Source organism: Oreochromis aureus, linkage group 5 (assembly GCF_013358895.1).
Source record: "Oreochromis aureus strain Israel breed Guangdong linkage group 5, ZZ_aureus, whole genome shotgun sequence".
Classification (NCBI taxonomy): Eukaryota; Metazoa; Chordata; class Actinopteri; order Cichliformes; family Cichlidae; genus Oreochromis; species Oreochromis aureus.
The window spans coordinates 16,290,100-16,316,403 of NC_052946.1; the positions used below are offsets into that span (position 1 = coordinate 16,290,100).

The 26,304-nt window shown below is 44.5% G+C and overlaps 1 protein-coding gene across 4 annotated transcripts; it reads left to right on the forward strand.

The window, feature by feature from the left end:
* Positions 1-19: 19 nt before the first annotated feature.
* Positions 20-25,358, forward strand: rassf5 (Ras association domain family member 5). 4 transcript variants are annotated; one of them, XM_031747747.2, is made up of 6 exons: positions 20-935; positions 12,366-12,493; positions 21,308-21,418; positions 22,263-22,596; positions 22,690-22,805; positions 22,926-25,358. In XM_031747747.2, the coding sequence occupies exons 1-6, from the start codon at positions 173-175 to the stop codon at positions 23,067-23,069; spliced, it is 1,596 nt and encodes a 531-aa protein (XP_031603607.1). In that variant the 5' UTR covers positions 20-172; the 3' UTR covers positions 23,070-25,358. The 4 variants fall into 4 exon arrangements, with proteins under 4 accessions (XP_031603607.1, XP_031603606.1, XP_031603608.1 ...); XM_031747746.2 differs by having other exon boundaries at positions 21-935; positions 21,305-21,418; XM_031747748.2 differs by lacking the exons at positions 20-935; positions 12,366-12,493 and adding an exon at positions 15,929-16,984 and having other exon boundaries at positions 21,305-21,418.
* The last annotated feature ends 946 nt before the right edge of the window (positions 25,359-26,304 follow it).

A 26,304-nucleotide genomic window follows, 5' to 3' on the forward strand; every position in this document is an offset into this window, starting at 1 on the left:
GGAAGCGCGCTCGCGGCATTTAAAAGTGTCGTATCCCTTGCGTCACTACTACAGGCGTGACACGGCGGGGAGAGCTGAGTTTACAGTCAGGGCACGGAGTGAAAACACGCACACTGACACCCCTCAAACAGACGAACACACACGCGCTTACAGGAGGGGGTTTGACAGGATAATGGCGTCTGTGAGTGTGGTGGGGCAGCAGCCGGGTCCGCAGTTCTTCGGGCAGCTCGGCGGCAGGAAGAAAACCATCCTGCCGAGGAAAAAGTCCTGGGAGATGTTCAGGAGAAGCTCAGGGAGCGGGGAGGAGGATGTGTCTGTCACTGCTGGAGGAGACACGGGGACGGTGGTGAGAGGAGGAATGATGCCCGGTGAAGGATGCGGGGCTCCGTCCGCCCATTCTGCGCCACGTAGCCCGGAGAAGCAGCGGGACAGCGGCGCGGGCACCGCCGCCGGGGCACGGCAAAGTCACAGCGGGCACATCACCGGCGACTGCAGCAGCAACAGCTACATGGACTGTCACGCCAAGCACACCGCCCGCGGGGGCCGGAGGAGCTCCTCGCTGAAGGGACCGGGCACTAATGTCATGCCGAGCGAATCGAGTGGACATAAAAGAGTTCACCGGCATCGGAGCGCGACGCAGGCAGACTCTGTGAACGGAGACGGCGGACGTCAGTGCATCTCCTTGCGGCATTCAGCGCCAGGGAAAAGCGGCGGTCTTCCACTGGAGCGGGTTACGCAGGGCAGAACCGGAGTGGTGAAGCTGGCACGTCCCGAACCTCACCGCATGGAGGCCTGGTCCATCTTCTCTCAGGGGACGGACCCCCGGGTGAAGACGGAAAGGGGTGAAGGACACCGTTTCGAGGCCAAGCCCGTTAAGCAGGACTGGTGTGACGCGTGTAGCCGGCAGGTCACTGTGGAGGCACTCAAATGTCAAAGTAAGTAGTTAAAGCAGGCTACTGCAAGTGAGTTACTTTTTTTTCTTTCCCCGTGGAAATGAGTGATTATAGGCTTATGTGGTGTCACGCCACACACTCGCTGTATACCTGCTTCATTCACTTGTGTGATTACTGTTTCATTTCCCCACACGAGACATCGTGGAATAGACTGCGCACGTGAATGCAGAGTGTTTTGAATTAGAGATCCGCGTCTTGTTCCTGCAGCGCAGTTTTTATGAAGGGCACGTTGTAGCTGGGTGCCAAGCCATAGCTGTGGCTGCGTGTTTGTACACACACAGAGAAAAACACACAAAAATTGTGCATGTGCCTTTGTGAGTGACTCGGAGTGACAGGGAAGGACATTTCCAAAGATTTTTTCACCACAGGCAGCCAAAATCCTTCCACGGAAAGAGCATTATCTCGTTCTGCAGCTGTGCCTCCCAGAGTTCCCACTTTGCTACCAGAATTAGAGAAAGAGGGCGAGATGGAATCCACAGTAGTGTACTGGTGAAAACCTGAGCAGTGGAAATGTCAGACACATTTAATGGGGACAATATATTAAATACATCAGTCTGATGCTGTGGGACGTGAGAATGTGTTCAGAGACAGAAAGCAGCATCTGACGATGCCACTCCTAACATCTCTGCACGGCTCTGTCACAGACAGTTTGGACTAGAACTCAACCTGAGGTACTTTTGTGCTTCTCTGCACACCTACTGCACATGCGTTCATCCTCTATGTGTGTGTGTGTTTGAGTGTATGCGTCTGCTGAGCAGGCATTGTGTCAGCAGTAGTTTGTCATGGGGAGGTTAGGGCTGCAGAGTAGTGTGAGATAAGGCAGGATAAAGGATGATTGGAAAGGGAGGGATAATGAATGAAGCAGGTTAAAAAACAAACAAACAGTGAAACAAAACCAGGAGGAAATGAAAGAGAAAAATAAAGGATGGCATGTGGTTGCAAACAGTGGGTGACGGCAAGTGGCGGGAATCAGGAGAGACAAAGAGCTAAGAGCAGAGAGTGCACGAGAGAGAGGGATGGAGGAAAAAGAGCGCAAGTTTGCCCGGCACTGCGGAGCTGTCTGATTTAGTGTGCTATCAGCAAGAGCTCACTGAGGCAAGAGCAGAGAGATTACTGGAGCACATATACCCACAGAAGCATGCACACACACAAAACACACAGTTTCTTTACATCTCAAAAATTTCACTAACTTTTTCACTCCCCTTCACAATTACTCTCGTCATGGATAAAACCAATTAGCTGTACATCTGCTCTCTTTTATCAGAAGACATCAGAGGTGAATGCGGCGAACAGCCGTGAAGGTCAGCAGGCAATATAAATGTAGGCATTTTAAGGTATTTTTGCGGTGGAAGAAATGCAGCCGTGACTGCCAAAATAGAAACGGCACGCACGCACCCCGCTCCCTGCAAATGACAGGGAGTGAGAGACAAGAGGCCCTGCAACCATAAACAACCATCATTCTCCATCTTTGTCTTGTTGCCTCACTCGCTCGGCCTTCCTTTAATTTATCACCCTCACTCTTGTCTGTGTTTGCTTTGTTGCATACGAAGCCCAAACAGCTGTGCAGCGTGCACCCCTGGGACAGTTGTGGCCTTGCTCTGCACTGGAATCTGTCAATCTCCCAAGAGTTCCCAGTCTTCTCGTCTGCTGCTCTGTTGGTGTACAGGCCTTTAACTTTCCTCTGCTGCCTTTCTTCTGTGTTTGTGTTTTCTTTATCTTTATTGCTCCTCTCGGGTGACGGATGAGAATGTGATTTGTGGTAAAGCTTAAAGACTTTACGCACATATATGAGCCATATGTGACATCAGGCTTCAGTGGAGCACGACATATGAAAGCATAAAGACCAGCACAGATTCTGATGACTGTGACAGTCAGGACATTTATGAGCTGCTTTACTGGCGCTAGTCTGTCCCATTAGGAGACCCCCTCCCACATCCCCCCCTCCCCACCGTTGAGCCCCTGTTCTTCCATTTGGTATCTTAAAATTTCAAAGCTCATTGTCATATAGGCAGAAAACATGCACACAGTTTATGTTGTGGGCCACATACGGCCCACTTTGATCTTAAGTGGGCTGGATGTGTGAAACGCTCCCTTCTGTTAGTGTAAAGATGTTTAACTAAACATTAAACCCTTAAAATATCTTACGATAAGAAAAAGAAGTACAATTTTAACAGCATGTCTCAGTTTTTTATCTGATAAATGTTGAAAACTTTACTGATATTTCCATAGATGGTGATTAAAAAGGAGCATTTCTGTCATTTAATTGTTTAATTATTATTTAATTCCTTTGGTTTAGCATGACTGGCTGTGGAGGAGTTCTTTATCATTGGGAAAACCTGTAAAACAGTCAAAAGTCCAAAAATGTATGCACTCCTTCTTTTGCTTTGTCTGATTCTGGTCCCTAGGCCTTTTGTTTGACACCCCTGCAGTACACATACTATTACGACTTGTTATAAAATGCTAATTTAAACACACAAAAAAGAAATGAGTGTGTAGCAGATACATACATCTGTAAATCTATACACTATACTAGGGAGAAGGAGGGGTAGGGCACTCCCACTAATCTCAGCTCTGAGTGTCTCCAGCCCTGGGATTATCTCTCCAGAGTGGAATCACTGGGATTACAAACAGACAGGATCAGACGTCAGATTAATATTTAATTAAAGCTTTCAGGGAAGCGTGCTGTTGTGGCACTCGTACACTGATATGCTGGATCTGGTCATCTATAAGACATGTGGCACTGACTGTATTTACACTGTTCCTTCCTAAATGCTATTTTAGCCTCTTTGGACTTAATCCCTGAGCGTAACATCCAGGCAGCAGATGAACAATTTGCAATTTAATGTAGATGTAAGCTGATTTATAAGTGACAAATGCAGCATAGCATGCTTTAGGAATTGTTAATGTGTTATCTGGGGTCATTATATGCTGTATAAGAGGGCTATGAGAGCCTCAGAGGAGGAGACATGACTATTGACAATTGCAGGAATGCCCTTAAATGTCCTTATATTTCTCTGTACATTCAGTTAAATAAACAGTTTGAAGGGATAGAAATGAAACACTTCAAAGAGAAATCAGAAGGAAGTGAAAAGAAAACTGTCAGAGTTAGCATTTTTCTTGATTGGTTATGTTGTCCGAGCACAGTATAATGTGCAATAATATAGGAAAAGAACAAACGCCCCAAAGTTTTGAAGCAACAACCAGAGAATCTGAATCCTCATTTTGCTTAACTGCTAGTTTAGTCCAGTAATTCAACTATTTTAGATAATTATGTTTTTCAGAGATCGTTCACGGTGGCCATGTTTGCATGAACTTCGACCACCGTTTGTGAGCTTTGCTATTGGTTATTCTGCATGTCTCCCCTTCTCGTGTCAGAGGTCTGTTTGACAAGGTGAGCACCTGAGAGGTCAGTGATCCTCAAATTTACGACAACAGCAAAAGCATTCATGACGAGTGTGTGAGCCCACACACGTCTCTGAATTTGTCTTACAGGAAGCCCGTGTAAGTGTGCGCACACACACACACTTTTCACCTCGGGGCATGCCCGCTGTCTGTCCAGGGACTGTATTATTTCCCTGAACTCCATCCTTATCCTACCTCTTCCTGTGGTCCACACAGTACAGGCCTTGTCTCAGGAACTTCTTTCCTTTGGCCCTTTTCGCCACTGAAGAAGAAAACATGGAGGAGGGTTGTGTTAAATGGTTCATAACCTTCTTGTCCCTGCATACCGCTGCTGCCGCTCTGCCAGCGCTGAGCTGAGCTGAATATAGTTTGAATAAGACTTCATCCAAAGCATTCCTTTGGAGCTCATGTGTCTAAAGTTGAAATCAAGTTGAGTCTGAGTACAAAGCTGCTTTGAGTATTGAACAGAGCTTGATTGAACGCCTGTATTATAATCTGTTTATTTTGAATGTCATTTCAGTGAGGCTTTGGACATCAGGGTGATGAATATGTTTAGCTGTAATAGAAGCAGAAATGTAGGACATGAAGGGTTTTGTTGTATTTTTGCAGAAAGACCCGTGTGGTGTTTTGTGTTTGCCTCACTTTGCATTGCCACTCTGCTGTATGTATATGGGGGGTTCAAGCAGGCTATATTTAGGTTGCCCTTGGTGGATATTGATAGCAGGACTGTGTAGGAAGAGGTGGTTAGAGCAGTAAGAACCAATGAAAACATTCTCAAGAACCTGTTAGGTGAGGTCGAATCGGGGGATTTTAGACTTTAGCAACACACATTACATCACAGGTAAAAAAAACAACAAAAAAACAGACACCTCAGTGGGAAAAAGCAGTGAGAATTGATGAAAAACCTTGTAACGTAATGCATTTGTGTGAGAATGGTGAGCATCTCTTTCCTTTGTACTGCTCAGTTCTGTAAGTGGGGCAGGACGAGAACTCTCAGGAGCTCTCACTCTTTCTCTTTCACACCGCATATTAATAAGCTACGGACTGCGCGTCACAGCGACCCACACAAACTCACACGCACACAAGGTGAAGCATATCCTTCACACTGACAAGATTCAGTATGTCACTGTTGAGGGGTTAGACAGCATGGCTGACTCACTTCCTCGTCGCCAGGATGTGGATTTCAAACTGAGGAGACAGAAAAGTGGGGAACGGCGTTTGGAGCGTCTGCAGTGATCCCTGTGACGTCTGAAGATGTCTTCAGATACTGAATGAAGTGAGGAAAGTCAGCCACTGAGGGGACAGAAAGACTCCTGTTGCTATAAAGAGAGAAGAGAGGAGAGAGAGAGGCTCAGAGAAGCTAGGTCAGTGGATGCATTTGGGGGTCTCTGTCTCTTTAAGCTGGCCGTTCTTCACTGCGGAGTGTGTGGGTGCTGCAGCAGAGACAGACAGAGGCAGAGAGGATGAGGGAGCAGCGGTGAGAGAAGCAGGAGGACGACAGAGGAACAAGTTGTACCTCAGAGATTTGGGGCTCATGTCCTCACACTGAGGCTTGAAGACGACCGTTTTCAGGGGTAGACCCGAGGAGGACAGTGTAGGGCGAGTAGAGGGGGTTGAGCACTGGGGAGGGTGTGAGAAGTACAGGTGGAGGGGTGGCAGAGCGTGTGGAGAGGGGGCTGTTTATTCGGAGCGTGGCACCGGTGGCAGAGTGGCTGCGCTGGGATGGCAGAGGGGGGCAGTGGGGGGGCTGGCGCTGGTGCAGTCCTCAGAGGGAGAGGGGCGACCGGCGGCAGGACAGGAGGTCCTCCAGCGAGGGTTACGCACACAGGACGGTGCCTGCCGGATGGTGCCACCATGTTCCATCAATGGCACAGATAGCACCTCCCGTCCCAGGGCAGGAGGAGGCGAAGGGGGAGGCGGCGGCTGGAGTTGGGGCTGGGGGAGCCGAGCGTGTTAGGGTGGGCAGGACGTTTCTCGGCCAGGTTTCACTGTGTCTTGAGGAGGTAACGGGTGAATCGGAAGGGGAGGTCGGCAGCGCCTGCTTCGGTCAGGTGTCACGGCGGCTGGGGCGGCTGCTGAAGAGGCTGCCAAAGTCTCGCTCCTGGAGCGACAGCTTGCGAATCCTCCGACGATCATCCTCCAACGGATCTCTGCTTAACACCTCAGGTATGGAGATGATCAAGATGACCGCAGAGTGTGTACAAGTAGTGAAACCTGGAAACGTGGGCATAGGACATTGATTAGTTAGCGTCAGTGCTCTGGACAAGGGGAAATATGATGAGTAGACAGGTTGAGCTGGGTTGGCCTCAGAGGTCGGCCGTAGGCCAAAATATTTGTGTATTGTGCGCACCGATCCATCTGTCTTTGAACTGAGCCGGTAAGCTGTGTTAGTCTTTGTCAGTACCCCTAACGGGTGATCCACCCGCTGTCTGCTTTTGTGTACAGCACACAGTATCTAGAGTTTATTCTTAACCTGCACATTTTCAGTCTGCCTGGAAAAACCTCTGTAAGTCAATTATCATATTGACTTTCATATTTGTAGCAGAAATTTGAGATTAAAGTGAGCCTGCCTGAGGCTGCATGCCATTGATTTTTCCCATGTTTTCTCCAAATAGAGGACTAATGTAGCATCAGCACAAAGTGTGAATGGGTTAAAAAAAAGAGGCAGGGAGTGAAATGGCTGGGTGCTGCAGAATCATCGATTCAGCCAGAGAGTGACAGCAGCTGCTTAAACCCCCACCACCACTAAAAAACAAAGAAAACTTCAGCTTATTTATGTGTGAATGTCTGTGCACATGTTTTGGGGGAAGGTGTAGGAGCGCCCTCCTGTGTGAGCCTGATAAGAGCCTAACTAAACATGACTCAAGGAGGAGGTCATCATTGCACCACCTGAGTAACGTCATGCTGCGGCCTCAAAAGCTTTAGAAACACCATCAGTAGTACAAGCTGCCGCAGACAGATAGCAGCTATTTTTGGATGGTGTTCCCTCTAAGGAAACCCAATTCATCCTTTTAAGAATGAACTTGTCCAATATGGATTCTGTCTTCTACTGCATCTTTAGTCTATATTTATCTGCCAAAGAGTGTTATAAATGGTGGAGGATGCCCTGGGAGTCTTCTTAGATGCTGTAACCAGCTGAGAATATAATAACTGACCTGAAACAAAAGACACAGTTACATAATTATATCAGGGGAGGCTTTTGACAGTTCTTCCTGCCAACACGGGGCTATAATTTAGCGCTACTGCATATTTACAGAAATAACTAGAAAAAGGGCACTCTGTCAGTTTAAAACCACGTCGTCAGCGCTCAGTCTGTGTATCTGTAGCCCCGGTGATTTCAACAGAGGTTGCGCTCAGAAGCCAAATGGAGTCCATTCCATTAACCATAAAGTGTTTTTTAAGCATTAGCACACAGTGCATGAAGAAACAAAAAGAAACTGCACAACATATAAAACACAGTATAGCTACGAAAATGTGTCACATTTATTGCGCTGCTATAAAATCTTCCTGTTCTCACAGTCTAAGTACAAGTAGTGTCAAATCTCCAGAGCACGCCATTGAGTCAAGCTATTATTGGCTTATTAAGGCTTCTGTCGTGCACACTTTAAAAGTTTTGCCTCACTGGAACGCAGTTTAGTGCGGTTTACTACGCTGGACGTTCTTCTATTGAGGTTTGAGAGTCATTTGTGAATTTTGAATTAGAAACTGGGAAATATTAGCGCTATAGAATGATGGGGAAACTCTCAAGGTCTGCTTGCTTGTTCAGTTGTCAGCACATAACCTCAGAATGAAGCTTTACATTCATGACAACAGATGGGGACATGTGTTAACCAGCCTCAAATAAACGCTGTATGGACATACTGTACAGTCAGTCTGCTTTACCGTAACTGTATTTCATTTAGCATGTAGTATTGATCCATCCATCCATCCATTTATGACCGCACTTCAGATGGACTCATTTAGTTAATAGTAGGGTGATGGTTAGGTTAGGTTGGGATCCATAACCTTTTATGGAAATTTTGCTTATTTGACATTTATGGGGCCAACATACATGTATGGACTTCATATTTTTTAAAAATGTGCTTCTTTTTTTTATCGTGCAACCTAACTGTCGTCATTCCAAAACATTCACTAATGATGCAATCATTATCCACAAAAATATTCAGCTGTATTTATTTACAGCTCACAGCACATACTAAAAAAAACCAAACAAAAATAAAGCCCACTTCCCGTCTTGTTTGTTTCGCTAATTCTCAGAGCATCTGTAACCTCGCAGATGGGAGTTTTGCGAGAGGAGAAGACAGACTCTGCCGCGATGAAGATTAAAAATGTAGGAACGAAATATGAAATGACTGTTTACACAAATAAAAACAGATGTCAAGGGGGTAAGAGGGTCAGATTAAATTCAGATTCGGGATTAGATTAGATCTGTTCATGTCCGATGTGGCAGCATATGGAGGGGTCGTTTGAGTTATGAATAAGGCAGAGATGGAGGCAAGTATAAAAACGGAACGGTAATATTTTTATTCACTAATGTGCCGAGAGATGGAGAACAGCTACGCAGTAGGAGAACATGGATAACTGCTTCAAATCAGCTATGATGGGATCAGACTAGCTAAAGGCCCCCCAAAGACCTCCAAAGCTACTCTAAATCCTACAGAGCTCCCTTCAGGTTCATTAGTGTGTTAATATCCTCGCCCCTTTTTTATCGCTACCTAACCCCTGTGTAACCTCTTCATCCTCAGCCAGACAAGGAGTAAATACAATATGCCCCCCCCCCCACTCGTCTCTATCTGGAACCATACAGACATACTCCATAACCAAAGACGCACTGATAATCTGTGTTTTTACCCACGCCTGTCTCTCCCACACCCACCATGTCACAGAAAAAACAACCACAACCGCCCACATGTCCTATCTGCCGATTCTTGGCATAGTCACATTTTTTTGATTGCATACAGGAACGTCTCAAATTACTTCAACTGAAACTAAAAGGGGAAGAAAAAATCCCCAGAAAGAATGAAAACAAACAAAACAGCCTCATCCTCCTCTGAGATCAGAATTTACTTCACAAATCAAAGCTCGTCCTCCTTCTTCTGCTCACAGCGGCGGAAGAAGGAGCACAACTGGTCTATCCATGGTGACACTTAACACCAGAGCCCTTCTTCACGTTGAAACGGCACACACAGAAATAGCGCAGAAGGAAGCTATGCTGATGACAGTTTACTTTGCTACATTCTCAGGAAAGTTTCTGAGTATCGTGTACCTGCTCTGCATTCTCTGCCAGCAAAGTGTCTCCACCTCATCCCCATTTAATCAGAAGTATTTTACAGGGGAAAAATTCAAATCCTGAACCCTGTAATGATGGGAGAGAAAGCACCAAAAAAAGCCCCACAGCTTTAAAAGAGTCCAATGTGGACAGTGGTTGAAGTTTTTTTTTTTTTTTTTCTTGTGAAAGGTAGTTTCCAGCCTAATTTCACATAAAGATATGGAAGTAAAATGGCATTTCCTGTAAATATCTCCCACTGCAAAAATCTAAAACTCCAGCAGGGTGGAATCTATTTAAGATTGAGGAACTTCGCCGCTGAGTGGACGGTGTAAGAGTGTACTTTCCAGAATAGAAAGTGGAAAGCCCCTTTTGCAAGTCCCAGCGAGGAGCTCGGGGCTGATGGGGTCAATTTGCATTCAACTGCCATTACATAGAAAACTCACACACGAAAAGTGCTTACTCTTCTCCTACTTACTCTTTCTGTTCTGCCTGTGCGTACGTCAGCACGCCTGCATGACCTTCAGAAACCCTCTGGTTCACTGGATCTGCTGCTGCTCTTTTTTCCACCTGCTCATTAGCACTCATCTGAAGGAGTCACATGTAATACCAGGCCTGCATGCACCAGCATGCCAGCAGACGCTCAAACATTTACCCTGAACATACAAGAAAAACCTGAGCTCAAGCAATTCAAAAGAATGGGATAAGGAAGGTGCTGAAACCTGTACAGGAACACTTCTGTGAATTTTCAAAATACTCCAAAACGCTGAAATGCCATTTCCATTCTTTCTTTGTTTATGTGCGAAGCAGAGGTATGCTATCAGCGTGGGAATAACGTGGAGTTTAGGTGAACAACGTCTTGCTGACAGCGGTGTATCATGTAGGTGTGGAGCAGGGAAAAACGTTCCACCCTTACAGTGTGGCTCTGTTTTCCTTTCAGCATGTCCCAACTTTTGCAGTTACTTATCAGAGAAAAGGGTGGGGTCCGTCTTTAAGTTGTCACCCAACCAAACACCAGCAGTGGTTTTTCTGTGTAAGCATAGCCAAATGCAGAAGGAAAAAGGCACAGCATGCCAGCCAGAGTGTGGATGGAGGGAGTGAATGAAGAAAAGCAGGGCAGGAAAGGAGTTTCTCCTTTTCCTTCCCCTGCGTGCTTCCTTTCTATCTCTCTTTCTCTGCAGTGACCTCTAAAGTGTCACGAGCAGAGCATCCCCTATCTGAACTCTCCTCTCGCTTCAACACATCCCTCCTGCCGGTGAGGCGCTGACGTCCTCCTCTCTCTGCTGAAGCTACAGACACACACCAGCAGTTTAGAGGTCACTGCAGAGAGGCATCTCAATCTGAAGTGACTTCTAAACTGTCACGGGAAAACTTTTTTTCCCCACGTAGCCCGGCTTTAAAAAGCAAGCCCACCATTATCCAGTGTCTTTAATGCCCACATAGACCTTTCTTTTCTTTTAATCAGTAGTGAATAATAATGTGAAACTGCTAGCTAATTTTCCAATAAGAAAAGCTCCACACACAGCTTTGTAATTAAAGCCCTTCTCTTTAACAGTGGTCATTAAGAAGCTTGTTACTATGGTTACTGATGCTGAGTGTGAGAGACGCAGTGATACCCCCCTCCTCTCTCCTCCCTCCCTCCTCTAAGAACAGCAGACAGAAAAACAACACGCAGGGCTCAGCCTGGCTTACTCATTCAGCCCTAGCTGCAGCAAAGAGGTGTAACAGAAAACAACACATGCTGATTTGAGGTTTGATCTCGCCGAGTGCATGCAGTATAGCCCACTGTGTGTCCTTTATGAAGCTTTAAGCTCAAAAACCATGAAAGGCGTCTGACTCAGAGCTTCCACAAAATACACTTCTCTCTTTGTCTGTGCAGCTCTATAATAGTAATCTTTTTCCTTTTTCTATCCTCGTGCATGGATTATCTCACCGGCCGAGGGGAAGTGAGATCTGAGGCTGGGCCTTGCAATGGGGAAAGTCTCTGACCACAATAAAATCAGCAGGGCATAAAAAAGCAGACGCTGACATACGCGGAACCACCTAGAAATTAAAGAACAACGACGGACTATTTTGGGACATTTTAAGGGGGGGAAGTAGTTGAATCTATTCTTTTCTAGCTGGGCGGTCGATGGGAGTTGACCAATGGCAGCATTGCACCATTTGTTGCCTTTAAATGGAGTAAGCCCATCAGTTGTTGCGATGCATTAAAACTGTGTTACATTATGGATTTGATTTTTAATGGATGTGACATGTTCATTATTGACTGACTAATGTAGTTCCACTGGAGGGGAATTTGCTTCTCTGATCCCTTCTCTGAGCAATAATATTATGACAGCCAATCGATTCGATTTCAGCGGGCCTTAAATTTGTCAGCATCAGGTAAAGTTGCTTGATTAGAGCACATGTTCAGGTATCAATGCCTCCAGTTTTCCCGAATCACTACACACATGCATATAGTCTCCTAGCAGTTTTACACCTTATAAGCTGTGAGTCTGCCCTTAGCCACTAGATGGAGCCAGATTTCTGTGCAAATGGATCTTTTGCATGACTTCACCTTTGATTAAGTCAGAACTGGGTCTCATTTATAACTTACATGCGACTAATCACCATTTCACACTTTCACAGGGGCCACATTATTAAATCACCACCTGATTTAATTCGCTGCTGTTCCCCCTCGGTTCTGTGCCTCTGTTCTTGTCTCTGACTGGAGTGTTTTGTTTTTGTGTGTGTGTGATCAACAGACTGCAGCTACACATGTCACCTGGAGTGTAAAAGTAAAGTACAGATTGACTGCAACAAGAGGGACAGAGAGCCTGAGGAAGCTCCTTCTCCCAGACGGCACAGCTCCTCCACAGCCTCTCAGTGCAGGGTGAGTATTTTAAAAGACATGACAGGAAATGGGTGCCATTTTTGGGGGGGGGGGGCACAGAGGAAGAGTAAGCACTTTGACGTGTGCAGCAGAGGTGTACATGAGTCAGGGCTGGGTAATGGAAGAGTTCTTTCCTTCCGTGCCCACACTTTTACATAACCATCCTCCACTTTGACTGCATGCGGTCTCTCCTCCTTGGCTCTGTACTTATGAATGTATTTATGCACTCATTTGCTTTTTTTGGTCAGAGAGTGTTCCCAGGACAAAATATGCTACGTCACATTAGCGTCTGCTCTCCCACTTTCATGACTTCTCTTGCCGCCCTCTCTCTCCCAGCTTTGGCTCTCCACCACCTCTCTCCAGCAGTGTAGAGGTTTGCTTCAGGATGTCCTAACTTTTGGATTGCTTAATGAGTTTATTAAGTGCTTTTTAGTTGCGTTGACCACTCAAATGGCTTTATTCACACACCCATAAAGCACTTTATCTATCTCACACACTGATGATACATCATGAATAATTTGGAGTTCAGCATGTTGCACAAGAGCAGTTCGGCATACAGACAGGAGGAGCCGGAGAACCACTCACACTGCAATTAGTGGACATTCCTTGTCCACAGCACTAACTCTGTGTACAGGAACCTTATTTGTTGCTTGCTCTATATCAGAGTTTTTAGATGCTAAAGGAATATGTAATTTTTAGTATCCATGGATGATGGTAAGTCAGTAACCTATATAAAGAAGAAATCAACAGTTTTAAACTTTAAATTCAAAGTTTCAGCTTTTAGCCTTGTTTCCTATTCTCCTACTGTACAAGTCTGGAGGCATCCAAGTGATACAGTAGTTATGTAAAATCCATCCTCAAAATAGTGCCTCACTCACTCTTTGTGTAAGCACATGGTTGTGTTTAGGGACCTATAACATCGTGAGTGTGTGTGCTGCTCTTGGCATGCCATCCACAGTCACCCACGCAATGCGGTCCATCCACACACACACGGACACACAGCTATCAGGCACAAGGGTGCTCTGGCTAACCAAGCAGGCCTGCAGCAGCAAAATGTTGGCAGCTCCTCTTATGTCCCGAGGTCATCTAGAGAGTGTGAGCGAATGCATAGAGAGTAATACGGTCAAAACAGCGTGCACAGAATTGGAGCAAAGTGTGTTTGTCATTTGAGCCAATAGCACCACTTGTTCTTTATTCGTTTCAATCAAAATCTCTAGTGGGACATAAATGCCACAGTCCCAGTTGTTTCCTTCAGTTTTTAGTTGTTTCTGGTGTCATTTTGTTTCCGTGCATCATGTTTGGCATCAGTTTCCTTGTTTCAGCATGTTTGTTATTTATTTGTCTTTCAGTTATTTCCTGTTTTACTTTGAAGGTTTATTTTCTCATGTGTCATGTTGTTTTATGTACTTCCTGTTTTTGTTGTTTTCCTTTCTTTGTGATTGTCTGCTCGCCTTTCATTAGTTTTATATGTGCTTTGTTTACTTCACCCACTCCTTGTCTCTACCAGTGTCTCATTTTGCAGTTAACCCCAGAGGACAAAATCATTAAACCCCTCTGAAATCTTTTGCTTCCTACTGCCAGGCTCGTTCTGTACTGTGTGGCTCTCTTCAGTTCGTATATCTCTCTCTTGTTATATGAGCATCAACAATTCTTTTTCTCAAGTCTAAACTGATGTCTTTTGCTTTTGGCAAATAGAAATAATTTATAATTTCTAAAGAAAACTAGTGTTTGTATAAATAGGAGCTGGTGTGATGAAAATCCCTTGCTCTATTAAAAATAGCACTTGGGAAAATTTTGACCAAAAAAAAATTTCATAAAGACTCTGGAAAGAAAACTAGTGAAAGATGTGTTTAAAGACCCCAGAACAAAATCAAAACTGAAAAAATTCTCATTGGAGGGTTAATAACTGTGTCTTCATCTGTCCATATAGACTTTGTGTTTCCCTTTGTTTGTGCTCAGTGCTTTCCCCCTGCATTCCTTGTGCTTCTTGTGCTTTTATTTTGGATTCTTGGTTTGCTGCTGTTTGGACTTTGTGTTTCTGTGTTTTTGTAATCACCATTACCGGTTCATGTCGTGTTTACTTCATCTGCCTTGGTGTCCTACATTCAGGTCCTCTGTCCAGCTACACATGAACAAAAAAATAACGACAAAATTGCTTTTATGTATTATACATTGAGGCCATTAGTCAGCATGTCAGCATTTAAAGATGATGTCAGTTTTAGTGGCATATAAACTTAGTGACTGGTGTGCTTCAAACACAGCCTCTTGAATTGGAGACTAGAGGAGAGATGACACTTTGTTTCCTGCAGCCCCCTTTTTTCCTTTGCTCTGTTTTATAACTGTAACCGTGTGTGCGTGGTTGGTATGAGTCCTTTTTATGTGTACATCAGCAGAAATTGATCGCCTTTTGCCCCATATGGACGGAGACTGCTGCAGCCACACAAAGGATCATCACACTGACCAGGTTTCATCGACTTGAGACCAGCAGTGTGTGTGTGTGTGTGTGTGTGTGTGTGTGTGTGTGTGTGTGTGTGTGTGTGTGTGTGTGTGTGTGTGTGTGTGTGTGTGTGTGTGTGAGAGAGTTTGTGTGCAGCACCCCCTGCTAGCACTCTTCTCCTATACTGATTACGCTGATGGAAGCGAGGAGGAGAGCTGCAGGTTATCAGTCATCAGCTGACTTAAACCTGATGAAAAACACCCCAGTGAAAGGCTGACACGCTGTCAGTGCGTGCCACAGTTCTTCCAAAGTGTAAGCTTATTGTGTGATTTTAAAATCTTGCTACATGCACTGAAGCAGCAGACAGACAGATGGGCACATCAATCTCAGCAGCAGCAAGCGTCGGCTGATTTTTGGCAAGGGGGTCACTGCCAGAGTTAGAGGGCAGGTTGTAGGGTCGCTCTGAGGTTAGGGGTCACGGTAATCTCTATGCTAACGGCCATCATTCTTCATTTTCTGTCTCTCTCCTTGGGCACCATAAGCCTATCCCCTCAGCAACAAAACAGCAGTGATTGTGCACCTTTTTGTTGTAATACTGTGTCTGTCCCTGCCTGCGTTTCGGTGCTGACAAATTAAGAGTCGGGATGGTTCTACATAAAAGTGACATTTACGGCGGTTACGATGGTTTCCAGTCAACCGTTGCACGCTGCACCCGAATATCAGTTGCAGAACAGCCATCTTGCCCGGCTTCTGTGCTGCTTCCTGTTTGTGCTTGTCTTTTGTATGTCATACAGAAGCTACGGGCCTTCATATCTCTCACTCATCAGCATTTCTCTTTCTATTTACACATACATCTCTCTTTCCCCTCTGAGAGAGGAAGTGGCCATGCTTTGCAGGGTGCAGTCGCTTACAGGAAGAGAGAGAGAGAGAGAGAGTGGAGGGAGAAGGGGGAGGGCGCTTGCGGACTGATAACACGCTCAACCACAGATGGTTGAGCAAGGTTGCAAGAGAGTGAGGCGGTGAAGCTGGTGCAAAGACAGGCTGAGAGAAGAGGGAGAGGATAAGAAAGAGAGGAGCTGAGTGTGAGGATTCTGTCCTTTTTTTTTGGTAACATTGTCAAAACGATGGAAAGGAGAGCAGAGAGGAGGTAGCAGGGGATCTGTGAGCATCTCGTTTCTGCAGTCGAGGAGATCTGCTGCTGCTATTTACCCAAGACCCTGGGGACGGTTGGATGCTTACACAAATAAATGCCAGCATAATTGACTTGGTTGTGCATGAGGGACTTTAGTTGGACTGTTATTCGCTCCTTCTCAGTGGGTCTTCACAGAGACACAGAGCAGGATCAAAGCAGGATGTGGTGTTGCTTGCATGCATGCCTTAACGAGTGTGTGTTTGTGGGCATAACAGGTGCTCTCAGGTGAGCGAGCTTAACTTGAAACCAGCCTGTAAGCTGACTCCATCACTCTGCCGTGTGCCTACGTTTATGCGTGCGTGCGTGTGAGGTAGTTACAAGCTTTGCGTAAATGTGTCTGTATGTCTAGCTGAGAATACTCAGGTGCACATACAGAATGGCCTGTTTGTGACTCTCACACACACTCACACGCATGACAGGAGGAAGTGACACGTCTGTTGCTCGCTCTTGCATTTCCTGGTCGTCTCTCCGGTAGCACCCACAGTGCCGAATCGAAGCCGAGTTCACCTGTTTCGCCCTCGCAGGTGGGATCTAAAGCCTCTGGATGCATCAGCACAGGAGTGCAGACTATTTCTGGATGAGTAAAGAGCAGTTGTACGCGTGTAGACTCTGACTGTGGCCAAGTGTCACTTCGAGACAACCCATCGCTTCCTCGAGCTGCCAACGTGCTACTCGGGTGCTTTTCTGGTGCCAGAGGCTGTCCTTGGACCTCTCCATGACCGTCAACACAGTGCTGACCCCCTCCATGACCAGCAGTAACAGCATGAGCAGTGGGTACTGCAGCCTGGATGACGAGAGCGAGGACTTCACTTTCTTCACAGCCAAGACCTCGTTCTTCCGCAAGCCTAGGCAAACAACTAAGGTACAGAATCAGGACTACACTCAACCTGATAATTGAAATTTAATATCAGAGCAAGCTCAGTTGGTGCGCCGATCGTGCCGGCAAACAAACTCTACTGCACTTTTTCTATATTTAAAAAAACGAAACTTTTATCCAAAAAGGAGAAGTTAGGAGAGGAAGCGATGGCGTTTGTGCATGGTTAAGTAGGCCTCTAGGTGTGAGTGTGTGTGTGTGTGAGAAAGTAGGAAGGGGTTACTGTAATACATATGTATTGTTCAACGTTGATCTGTTGGCTTGTCAGGTTTGCTTGTTTTTAACCGACTGATTTCATGGAGCCTTCTTCTCTACAGTGTGTGGGAGTGGAGAGGTTTCCATAGAGGCAAAGCTGATACTTTTGCACGAGAGCAAGTCTGCGTGTGTGTGTGTGGGTAGATGTGTGTGTGTATACTATTTAACTGCACTTTTCTAGTTACCATAGCAACCCATTGCTGGTTTTACTGGCAGTCTTCACACTTCCTGAGATTTAGTTTAGCTCTACTGTACATTCGGTGACCTGATTGTGTAACAAACGATAACCAAAGTATTTAAAGAAGTACTTGAAAGAAAAGCAGCGCTGTCAATACTATAAATGAAAAGAGAAAAGAGACCCAGGAAGTGGGAGACGGCCTGACGAACCAACACAGACAGTTGGGTTCATGTAAAACCTGCTCAGCCCCCTTCTTTGCTGTCCTTGCCTTGTGCTGCCTTTGGTGTCTGACTTGGAGAAGGTATAATCTCTGAATAATTGACCAGCTGTGCTGTCAGGTTTAGGAGTTAGGGTTGCAGCCAGGCTTACACAGAAGGGTACCAAGGCTGACTTGCCTGATCTGAGAGAACAGAAGCTGCCAGCTGATTGAGACTGATAACCCCGACACCCTGTAACCAAGAAATATTATATGAATTATAATGTAGTAGCACTGTTAGCTAGACAACATAGTAGCTAGTCCACATACCCAATAGAAACTGAATTGTGTGCTTGCAGCCCTGTGGGGCAGTGCGTCTTTAAAGAGCAAAGTGCTCTGTTTATCCCCGTGTTTGAATATGGAAAAGGAGTATGCAAAGATCTGAGCTGCATCTTGTAAATAGAGACATTATCATAAGTTTCGTGCATAAGGAACTGAACTGAAGTGTCACTGTGCGGGCAAAGCTTACTCTATGATTGTGTGTGCATTTAAGTACACACACAAACACACACATATTCATCCAAACAGTTGAATGGAGTTCATGTACTCTTTTTTTTCTATGAATTATTTCCAGAGCTGAGCCTTTTGCTCCAGATTAGCCAGCCATCTTGAGTATGTGCAGTTCTCTGGTATAGTTCAAATAAATGAGTTATATCAGTGTAGGCCATATCTAACACTGATATTCACCTGGAAACCTGTAACATTTTATTCAGAAACAGACCGTGTTATGCTAATAAAACAAGAATATTGTGTCTATTACTTCCTCCTACATTATCTTAGCCAATAGAAACTGATATGACCCAAACACGTCAACCTGTCATGAAATCTCTCACTTCCTTCAGTGTACAACCAAGTGTTACTGCCGCCACGTAGCTTGCTTTATTAGCCACCTAGCTACCTGTGGGGCCCAGTCCAGAACATCAAGTGATGCTAAATCCAAACCAGCTGAATCAACTGTAGCTCTCGTGTTAGTTAGTCATTACACAGATGATTGTTACTGCTTGCACTCAAACATATTAAAAACTGAGCTACTATCCTGCTCTAAATTAGCATCCCAGTGAGACCACGAACAACAGCTGTAGATATCTGCAGTTTCAGTCATCATAAAAAATGCAATAAGTTGTGGTAGTAAATCTATTTTGACGCTGGTGCTTAGGTTTGTGTGTGTTTGTTGTGTGAGTGCACACTCGTGCACAGACCTGCGCTGCTGGCAGTGATGGCACACACACAGCGCTCTCTGGGCTGTGAAATAGAATCAGCTGTACTTCTCCTTGACACTTGACCCAGTAAAGACAGTGCTCTGAAACAAACTGCTGAAAGTTTGGTGCGCATAGGTCCATGTGTGTATTTTATGTATCTGATTGCATGTGACCATCGCACACTGTTCAAAATGTTTGCATTTTTGTGAAAACGCTCATCACTCGTCATGTTGTCGGTCTTACAAGTTCGAGTTAAAAAGGTGGTCAGGTGATACACACAGACAGGTGTGATACATGATTTCATATCGACTACACTCTCGTGATATTTCAAGCAGTCGTAAAACCTCTTGTCCAGTTTCACAAGAGTGAGAGCATCAACACTTATCTGCGTCACCTTGGAGGGACTGTCTCTGTGTGTCTGTGTATGTGAGAGACTCTTATGTCACAGTCAGAGATATTTTATCTGTATTTTTCATGCTTTTTAGATACACAGTACCTTTAGATGCATTCAGCAACAAGAACAAATTTGAGTCGCTTCAGGTTTGCCTCAAGCGCCCTCCCCAACACTGTGAAGCTCAATTAAGTATCATAATAAAAGCTGTGTATGTAGTAAAAGCGTGGTATCTAAATTATGAAAACAGGACAGCAAGAGCTGATTGTTTCATATGAGACTGAGACAGCATAATCAGATAACTTATTACATGTATGCATTAGATGATGGAAGTGTGCTTGCACACTGGCTAAGAGACTTTCAAGCACTTACAGTCTAAAGATATCTAACTATCTAATGTAGTGAAACACTTAGCTCTGGAGCCAATAATCTACTGTGCAAGTCCATCAAATGTGTTTTCCTGGAATGTCTCTGCAGACTCCGTGCGCCTCTGTGACCTGGTCACAGTCAGGGCTTTTGCCGACCTCACAGGAGCGAAAACTGTACTATTGTCCGGCTCTATTGTCCTCTGATCACTCTCGCTGGTATGCAGACAGGCAGGGCAGGGCACTGCTTCTGATACATTTATAAACTCGCATACAAACGCAGGAATTCCTGCGAGGTTCTTTGCATTTTGTTGCTTTCCACTGCACGGAATTCTCGATACGAGTCAGCTCCTCTGTATCCCTCAGATTCCTTTCCTAACCTTGGATTGCACAACGTGCTCTTTATTTTATTTATGTTTTTATGAATGCAGCTGGGTCAGTAAACTCAGTGGCTTTTTATGGGTCTTGAGAGATGCAGAACAGAAGGCTGTAAATTCCCTCATGACAGAGATGCTTACATTCACATTCAGATATGAGGCAAAAACACTCGTATTTGGGTCCTAATTAGTAAAGCATTTTATTCTCAAAGGCGCCACCTTTATTCTCTGCTGCACTGTTGCAACTTTGGCATTTTTACATAATTGTGGGACTATAATTGGGCAGAGAGTCTGGTAGCGCAATAAAAAGGGCAACAAAAAGAATGAGCAGTGCAGCGTTTCCCCTGCCAGAATGCCCAGTTTTAGCCAGAATGGGTCCTTTTATTTGTATTGTTTGTTACCATAAGGGTGCACTTATTGCATTTCCATTGAAAAAAAGAAACAGTGACTTCATCTTCAACCTGAGGACTTCCCTCCAGAAACCATAGCTGCATCACATTTTCTCACACACAAAGACACATAACCTCTCTCTCCCACCTCCCCGGAAAATGCAAACGAACAGTAGAAGGGAGGAAATTTACAAAAAAAAAAAGAAAGAAGCTATTGTGAGATAGAGAGGATGCATCCCACTGTACTATAAATAACCTAGTCAAACTCTGTGTTGCTAAGGCTGGCTCAGCAGCCGCTTTTTCATCACTCCTTACCCCTTCTTTCGCTGCCTCCCACTCTTTGACTCCCCCTCGTCTCCTTTCATTGAATCCTTCCTTTCTCTCTCTCTCGTTCTCATCCTTATTCACAAAGGGAAATGAGTAAGAGGGAGGCAAAGCTGTCAATATTCTTGCGCTGAGATGCTGAATGCACGATTAGCTCCATTCACAACATTTCCTGTCCCCGTGCAGAGCTGCGGGATAGTGTAACTACGCTTTAGCGCGTATTCAAAGCCCATCAGCTGCAGTCAGAGAGTCAGCTTTTTCTGTGTGAGGATGGCAAAGATGGAGGACAGGGTAGTGTCAAGAGAGACCACCCTGCAGGAACTGGCCTAGATTCTCTTTAGTCTTATTTGTGAGCCAAGCATGACACCCACTAGGTCTGCAAGTCTGTGTGGAAGGTGAAAGGGTTTTTCCTGATTGTGGTTCATCTTTCTTCAGAAACTTGAGCAAAGACTGTTAGACCGTTTGTTTTTCTGGACAGATTGAAGCGGCACCATCTGCTGGTTAAAGATAAAACATTCCTGCTGCTTGCGACAGTGGTGCAGTGCTGATAATAATTTTTTGCTTTGCCTCACAGCAGAATGCAGCAAAGGAAGAAGAGAAGGGAGCGACAAAAGACCTATCAGAGGAAGAAGTGCGGGCCAGGATTGACGAGTATAACGCTCAAGTCACAGAAAATGGAATGAAATTGGTGAGGGTTTTGTTTTTTAAACAATGTTGTAGGTGGTGAATAGCACTATTCAGTCTCAAAGCCACAATGAAACCTTATTATTTTAGCTTCCCTTTTTTCATAAATGCACACATAATAAAAACAACCAAACAAACCTGGATGTAGTGTGGAAAGTAAAATATTAAATTGGGAATAGTATTTAGGAATACTTAGTTTGATTAAATAAAGTAGCACACTTTTATATATGTAGCTTTTAACTGTTAAAAACAAAACAGAAAGCAGTGGGAATGATTTGAAAAAGACAAAAGAGATGATAAAAATTGCTTCCCTCTCAGGAGCCTTGATTTAGCTTAGCTTACAGGTGCAAACACCTAACACCTGGGACTATCCAAAGTTCATTTTGCTGGTCTGCAACATCACAAGAATAGCAACGCGCCAGGAAGTGGCTGCCGCCGGTCGAGAAACATTTTTCTCATGAACTATGCAAACAAGATTGAACATGTTAGAGTGCTATCCGGGTGGTTGGTGGTGGTTTTGTTTTTTGTCAGGCGTGTTATTTTTCATGCTGAACTACAGTAGGCCTTTCATAAGTAACTGCTCAGTCATGTTTTTCCACTTATATTAGAAAAAAAATTCATAACTGTAACTAAAGATTTTTTAAACCTGTAACTTTTTTTAAGTTCAGAATAAAACAAGTCTTTCACATTTTCCTAATTTCCATGTTTCACTGCATTAACCTGTCTATAAATTGAAAGATCTTAAACCACCACAAGTTTGGTGGACATTAGATCCGAAACAGGATCGTTAGGCTGCATTTTGTTACTTTGCATACATTAATGCACGACCTTTCCCTCTGATGCTGTAGGCTTCAGACGGCTCATACACAGGCTTCATTAAAGTCCACCTGAGGCTCAATCGACCAGTCACCGTCCATGGCGTGGACCCGTCAGCCTCAGAGGGTGCATCCAAGCAGGCCGGCGACCGCCTCCAAGCTCCGTCGAAGGAGCAGGAAGCTACAGACTCTGAGCATTCAGAGAAGAGAACGTCCTTCTATCTACCAAGCGACAGTGTGAAGCAGCTCCACATCAGCTCTCAAACCACCACAGGAGAGGTCATCAAGGGCTTGCTGAAGAAGTTCATGGTGTTGGACGATCCGCGCAAGTTTGCATTGTACAGGCAGACACACCGCGACGGACAGGGTGAGGACAACACCTGTGCAGCCGCTGGCTCGCGTGGTTTCCAGAAAAGTAACTGGTGACATCAACATCAACGCTATGTTTTTCTTTTTGCAGACCTCTTCCAGAAGCTTCCTCTCTCCGACCACCCTCTTCTTCTAAGGTTGATTGCGGGACCAGATCCAGAGCAGCTCAGCTTTGTGCTTAAGGAAAACGAGACCGGAGAAGTAGAGGTGAGAAGGCACAGAAACATGCATGAGTTTATTACTAAGCTGCAAATGTTAAGTAAGAGGGTAAGTGCCTCCAGAAGTGTTATAAATCTGCTCCTTCTCTTTTCCCTCTTAATCCCACAGTGGCATGCATTCTCTGTCCCCGAGCTTCAAAACTTCCTGGTCATCCTTCAGAAAGAGGAGGCGGAGCGCATCCGAGCAGTGGAGCAAAAATACACTGTTTACCGAAAGAAACTACAGCAGGCCCTTCAACAACATGCCCCCTGACCCCCGTCACACATAACGTCATGGCTTTAACCCAGGGAGAGACTGACCCTTTGAACTCCGACACCTTCGAGATCTATTCACAGAGCGGAGCCCGAACTAAACTTTTCTTGGAGCTCCAGATATACTCGCGGACGTGCACACTTGTTCACACGTGGTTGCATAGCCTTTCTCAGGACGCATATGAGCCCCTCTCACCGCCACCACACCTCCCCTTACGTCGCCTCCTTGTGAAGGGGATCGGGAGTCGAAAGCGCTGTAAAAAGCTACAGAGTGTGTGTTGTCTTCTAGCTGATGGGACAAATAGTGCCAAGGACGCGTGCACACACACACATACACACAGAAAGATCTGTACTGTAACTCACCTCGAGTTGAGACTGATAGATTTGAATAAGTGGTGTTTGTAAAGATTCCCTCTTCTTCTGCTACTGCTGCTGCTGCTACTGCAAGTGTTACTTATGCATGAGTCTGAGCTCATCTTCCCTGCACATAGACTTAGGATTAAAACAGAAGGCATGATTACTTTTTTTTCTGCATCATGCAGGGATGGAAGGACAATCATACTGTGTTGTTCCTGGAAATGATGTATCAGTTATCAGCAGATGTGCTATTTTATCTCTCTGGAGTTCTAAGGGAGATATTTAGGGTGGGAGTTGAAGTACTGGCAACCCGTGCTTCTCCTTAGAAAATGTTTTCTTAAGGAGTTTCGAAATCTCATAACAGGTATAAGAAAGCGAGATCCATTCTGGGCTTTTTCTCAGGGAGCATGAATTGGGAACAGAGAAAAGCTAAAGGAGGAAAAAGATAGCCCTGTTCCACGTAGAACAAGCTCGTTTTAGCCCCTGCTTATCTGTTCTTATTTGCTAAATTCAGTCAGTGCTTCTTCAGCCACACCCAGTTAGCACCCTTCTCCATGCTCCTGCAAAACATACACATAATCCAGACGTGTTCCAAGATGATAACTGTCATATAATTTCCATTTCCCCTCTCACTTTAATCGCAATCAAACTTGCATGAATTCCACTTGCAAACTGCATGAACCCCACCTGCGGAGAAAGCCTGCCGAAGGAGGTGAACCACAAACCTTTATGGACACACTTTATGTACGCTGATGGGGTTGTATATTAAATGTTACAGGACTTTGACGCCAAAGCTTAGAGGGGGCACATCTGCCAAGAGGGATTAAAGGGATTACAGACAAAAGTTTGTTGAATTAAAGGTGGTGTATGTGAGGATAAACTGATTCTGTTTTGCACATTTACAGTAGACGCAGGTTAATGATGGTCCACACATCTGGGGCTGGGCATGCATTTAGGTTTTCTTGAATCGACCTGCCTTCCAACTTAAAAAAAATAGGAAATAATAATATATAAAATTCATGAACATGGCTATGATGTACCAATGATATGTTTGCAATGCATATGTATTATGTAGACACTGGAAAAAGAGTGACAAGGTTTAACTTAACTGTTAAAATGAACATTTTTAAGTATCATTCCTACTGGTTGGTTTGTGTGTGTGTGCGTCTGCGTGCGCGTGTGTGTCTGCACTCTCATTTAGGGCAGTGAGGCTAATGTGAATAGTGTTTTAAAATGAGTGTGTCTGTCATCAGCGCTCCATCATTGGGCCTCACTTACAAAGATGTGCATTGAGTGCGCGTATAATGTAACGGATCCTAACTGCACATTAGCTGGCTGCTAAAACATCTGGAGTGCATGCATCACAGAAAACATTCAACAAAAACCTTGAGAAGTTTGAAAGCTTCATTTAGTGCATAAAAGTACTGATACACGAGGCCTGTTGTCCATGAGCACATGCGTCCCTCTGTACTGTTTTTGTGTTTGTTTGTATTTTTTCTTCTTTTTAACGCCACCACCCAAAGCCTGAGCTGTTCCTGCTGGCAGTGCCTTTTTTTTCTTGTGCCCCTGTGTATTTATGTAAGGTGTGTTTCAGCACACAGGCGCCCGAGTTAAATGTATCGGTGCTTTCGCATGTGTGCAAACCTGTGTCCCCCGGGTGGTGCTGTTTCTCTCAGTTTTCTTTCTGTCCTGTAACACTCATGTCTTTCCACCAAACCCTCTGTGGGAATGTGTGTGTGTGTGGGTTTGCGTGTGCGTGTGTTATTTATTTCACGGTTCACACCATCCACATTGTTGTTATGTAAGGGATGTGTAGACCTGATGCTTTTATTGCGATTTTATTTTGTTTTATTTGAAGAAGTGTGTGTATATCAGTAGAATTGTACAAAATATGAAAATGAAATAAAAAAGGAAATTCCTTTATTGAAACTTTCTCCTTTGTTTGTGTTTTTCTTTACAGCAGTATAAAACATTTCAGTGAACAATCTTATACTGTTAAATCAATACTTATTGTTAAATGCTTTACAGCGATACAAGAAAGGTCTGTGTACAAAAGATATATAGAGAGCTTAACGAATTTATTATACCACCGCTCAATGTAAAGTCACAGCTGCCCTAAATTAACAGTACTCACCAGTATGTGCAAGCTCCTTAATCAAAATTATACTTTGGCAACACTTTATAATGTGTCCCACAACTAAGGTCATAATTCCCCTGGAATTAAATTTTTATATTTACCTAATAGTAGGTATGCTAGAATAAGGGGGTAATAAGTAAGGGTTTTTTGTTGTTGTTGTTGTTGTTGTTTGTTGTTGTTTTTTAACCCAAAACACATAACTATACTGTAAGTAAGTATAAGTAGTGCATAGATAATTTTAGGTTCTGCCTAAATTCTGGGTGTTTTACAAAAAAGGAGACAGAAATTATACTGATGCTCAAGTAATTTTAAGTACTGTATAATAATTTATACAGTACTTGGTAATTTTGTGTAATTTCTTGGTAATTTTGTGGGAAAACAAACAACATTTCCCCGGCTTACATTGTAAACACACTGTACTTTTTGGAGTGGGGGTTTTAGGGAGTGGTTTAACCTTGCCTAACTTCCAGGTATTTTACAGGGAAAGAGACACTCCTTTCCTGTGAAATCCTTTTGATGGCTTGAACAGTGATGTGAAAGGGGAAAAAAAGTACATTAGCCTTAGCTCCATCAATGTAAGGTCACATAGCCCTGCAAAATTTTATAGTATTTATTTTTTCTTGTAGGTTAATAAGGGAGAAATAAAAGGACAAGTGAACAGCAAAACATCCATCATGCACATCAACATAACGAACATTAAGTACAGACTTCAAAAGGCACGTATGCCCTTAGTTGCAGGCCT

Coding starts and splice junctions, on each gene's coding strand:
- rassf5 (XM_031747746.2), top strand. CDS start 173: ATGGCGTCTGTGAGTGTGGTGGGGCAGCAGCCGGGTCCGCAGTTCTTC. Junction 936..12,365: donor GGAGGCACTCAAATGTCAAA/GTAAGTAGTTAA, acceptor TGTGATCAACAG/ACTGCAGCTACACATGTCAC. Junction 21,419..22,262: donor CAGAAAATGGAATGAAATTG/GTGAGGGTTTTG, acceptor CTGATGCTGTAG/GCTTCAGACGGCTCATACAC.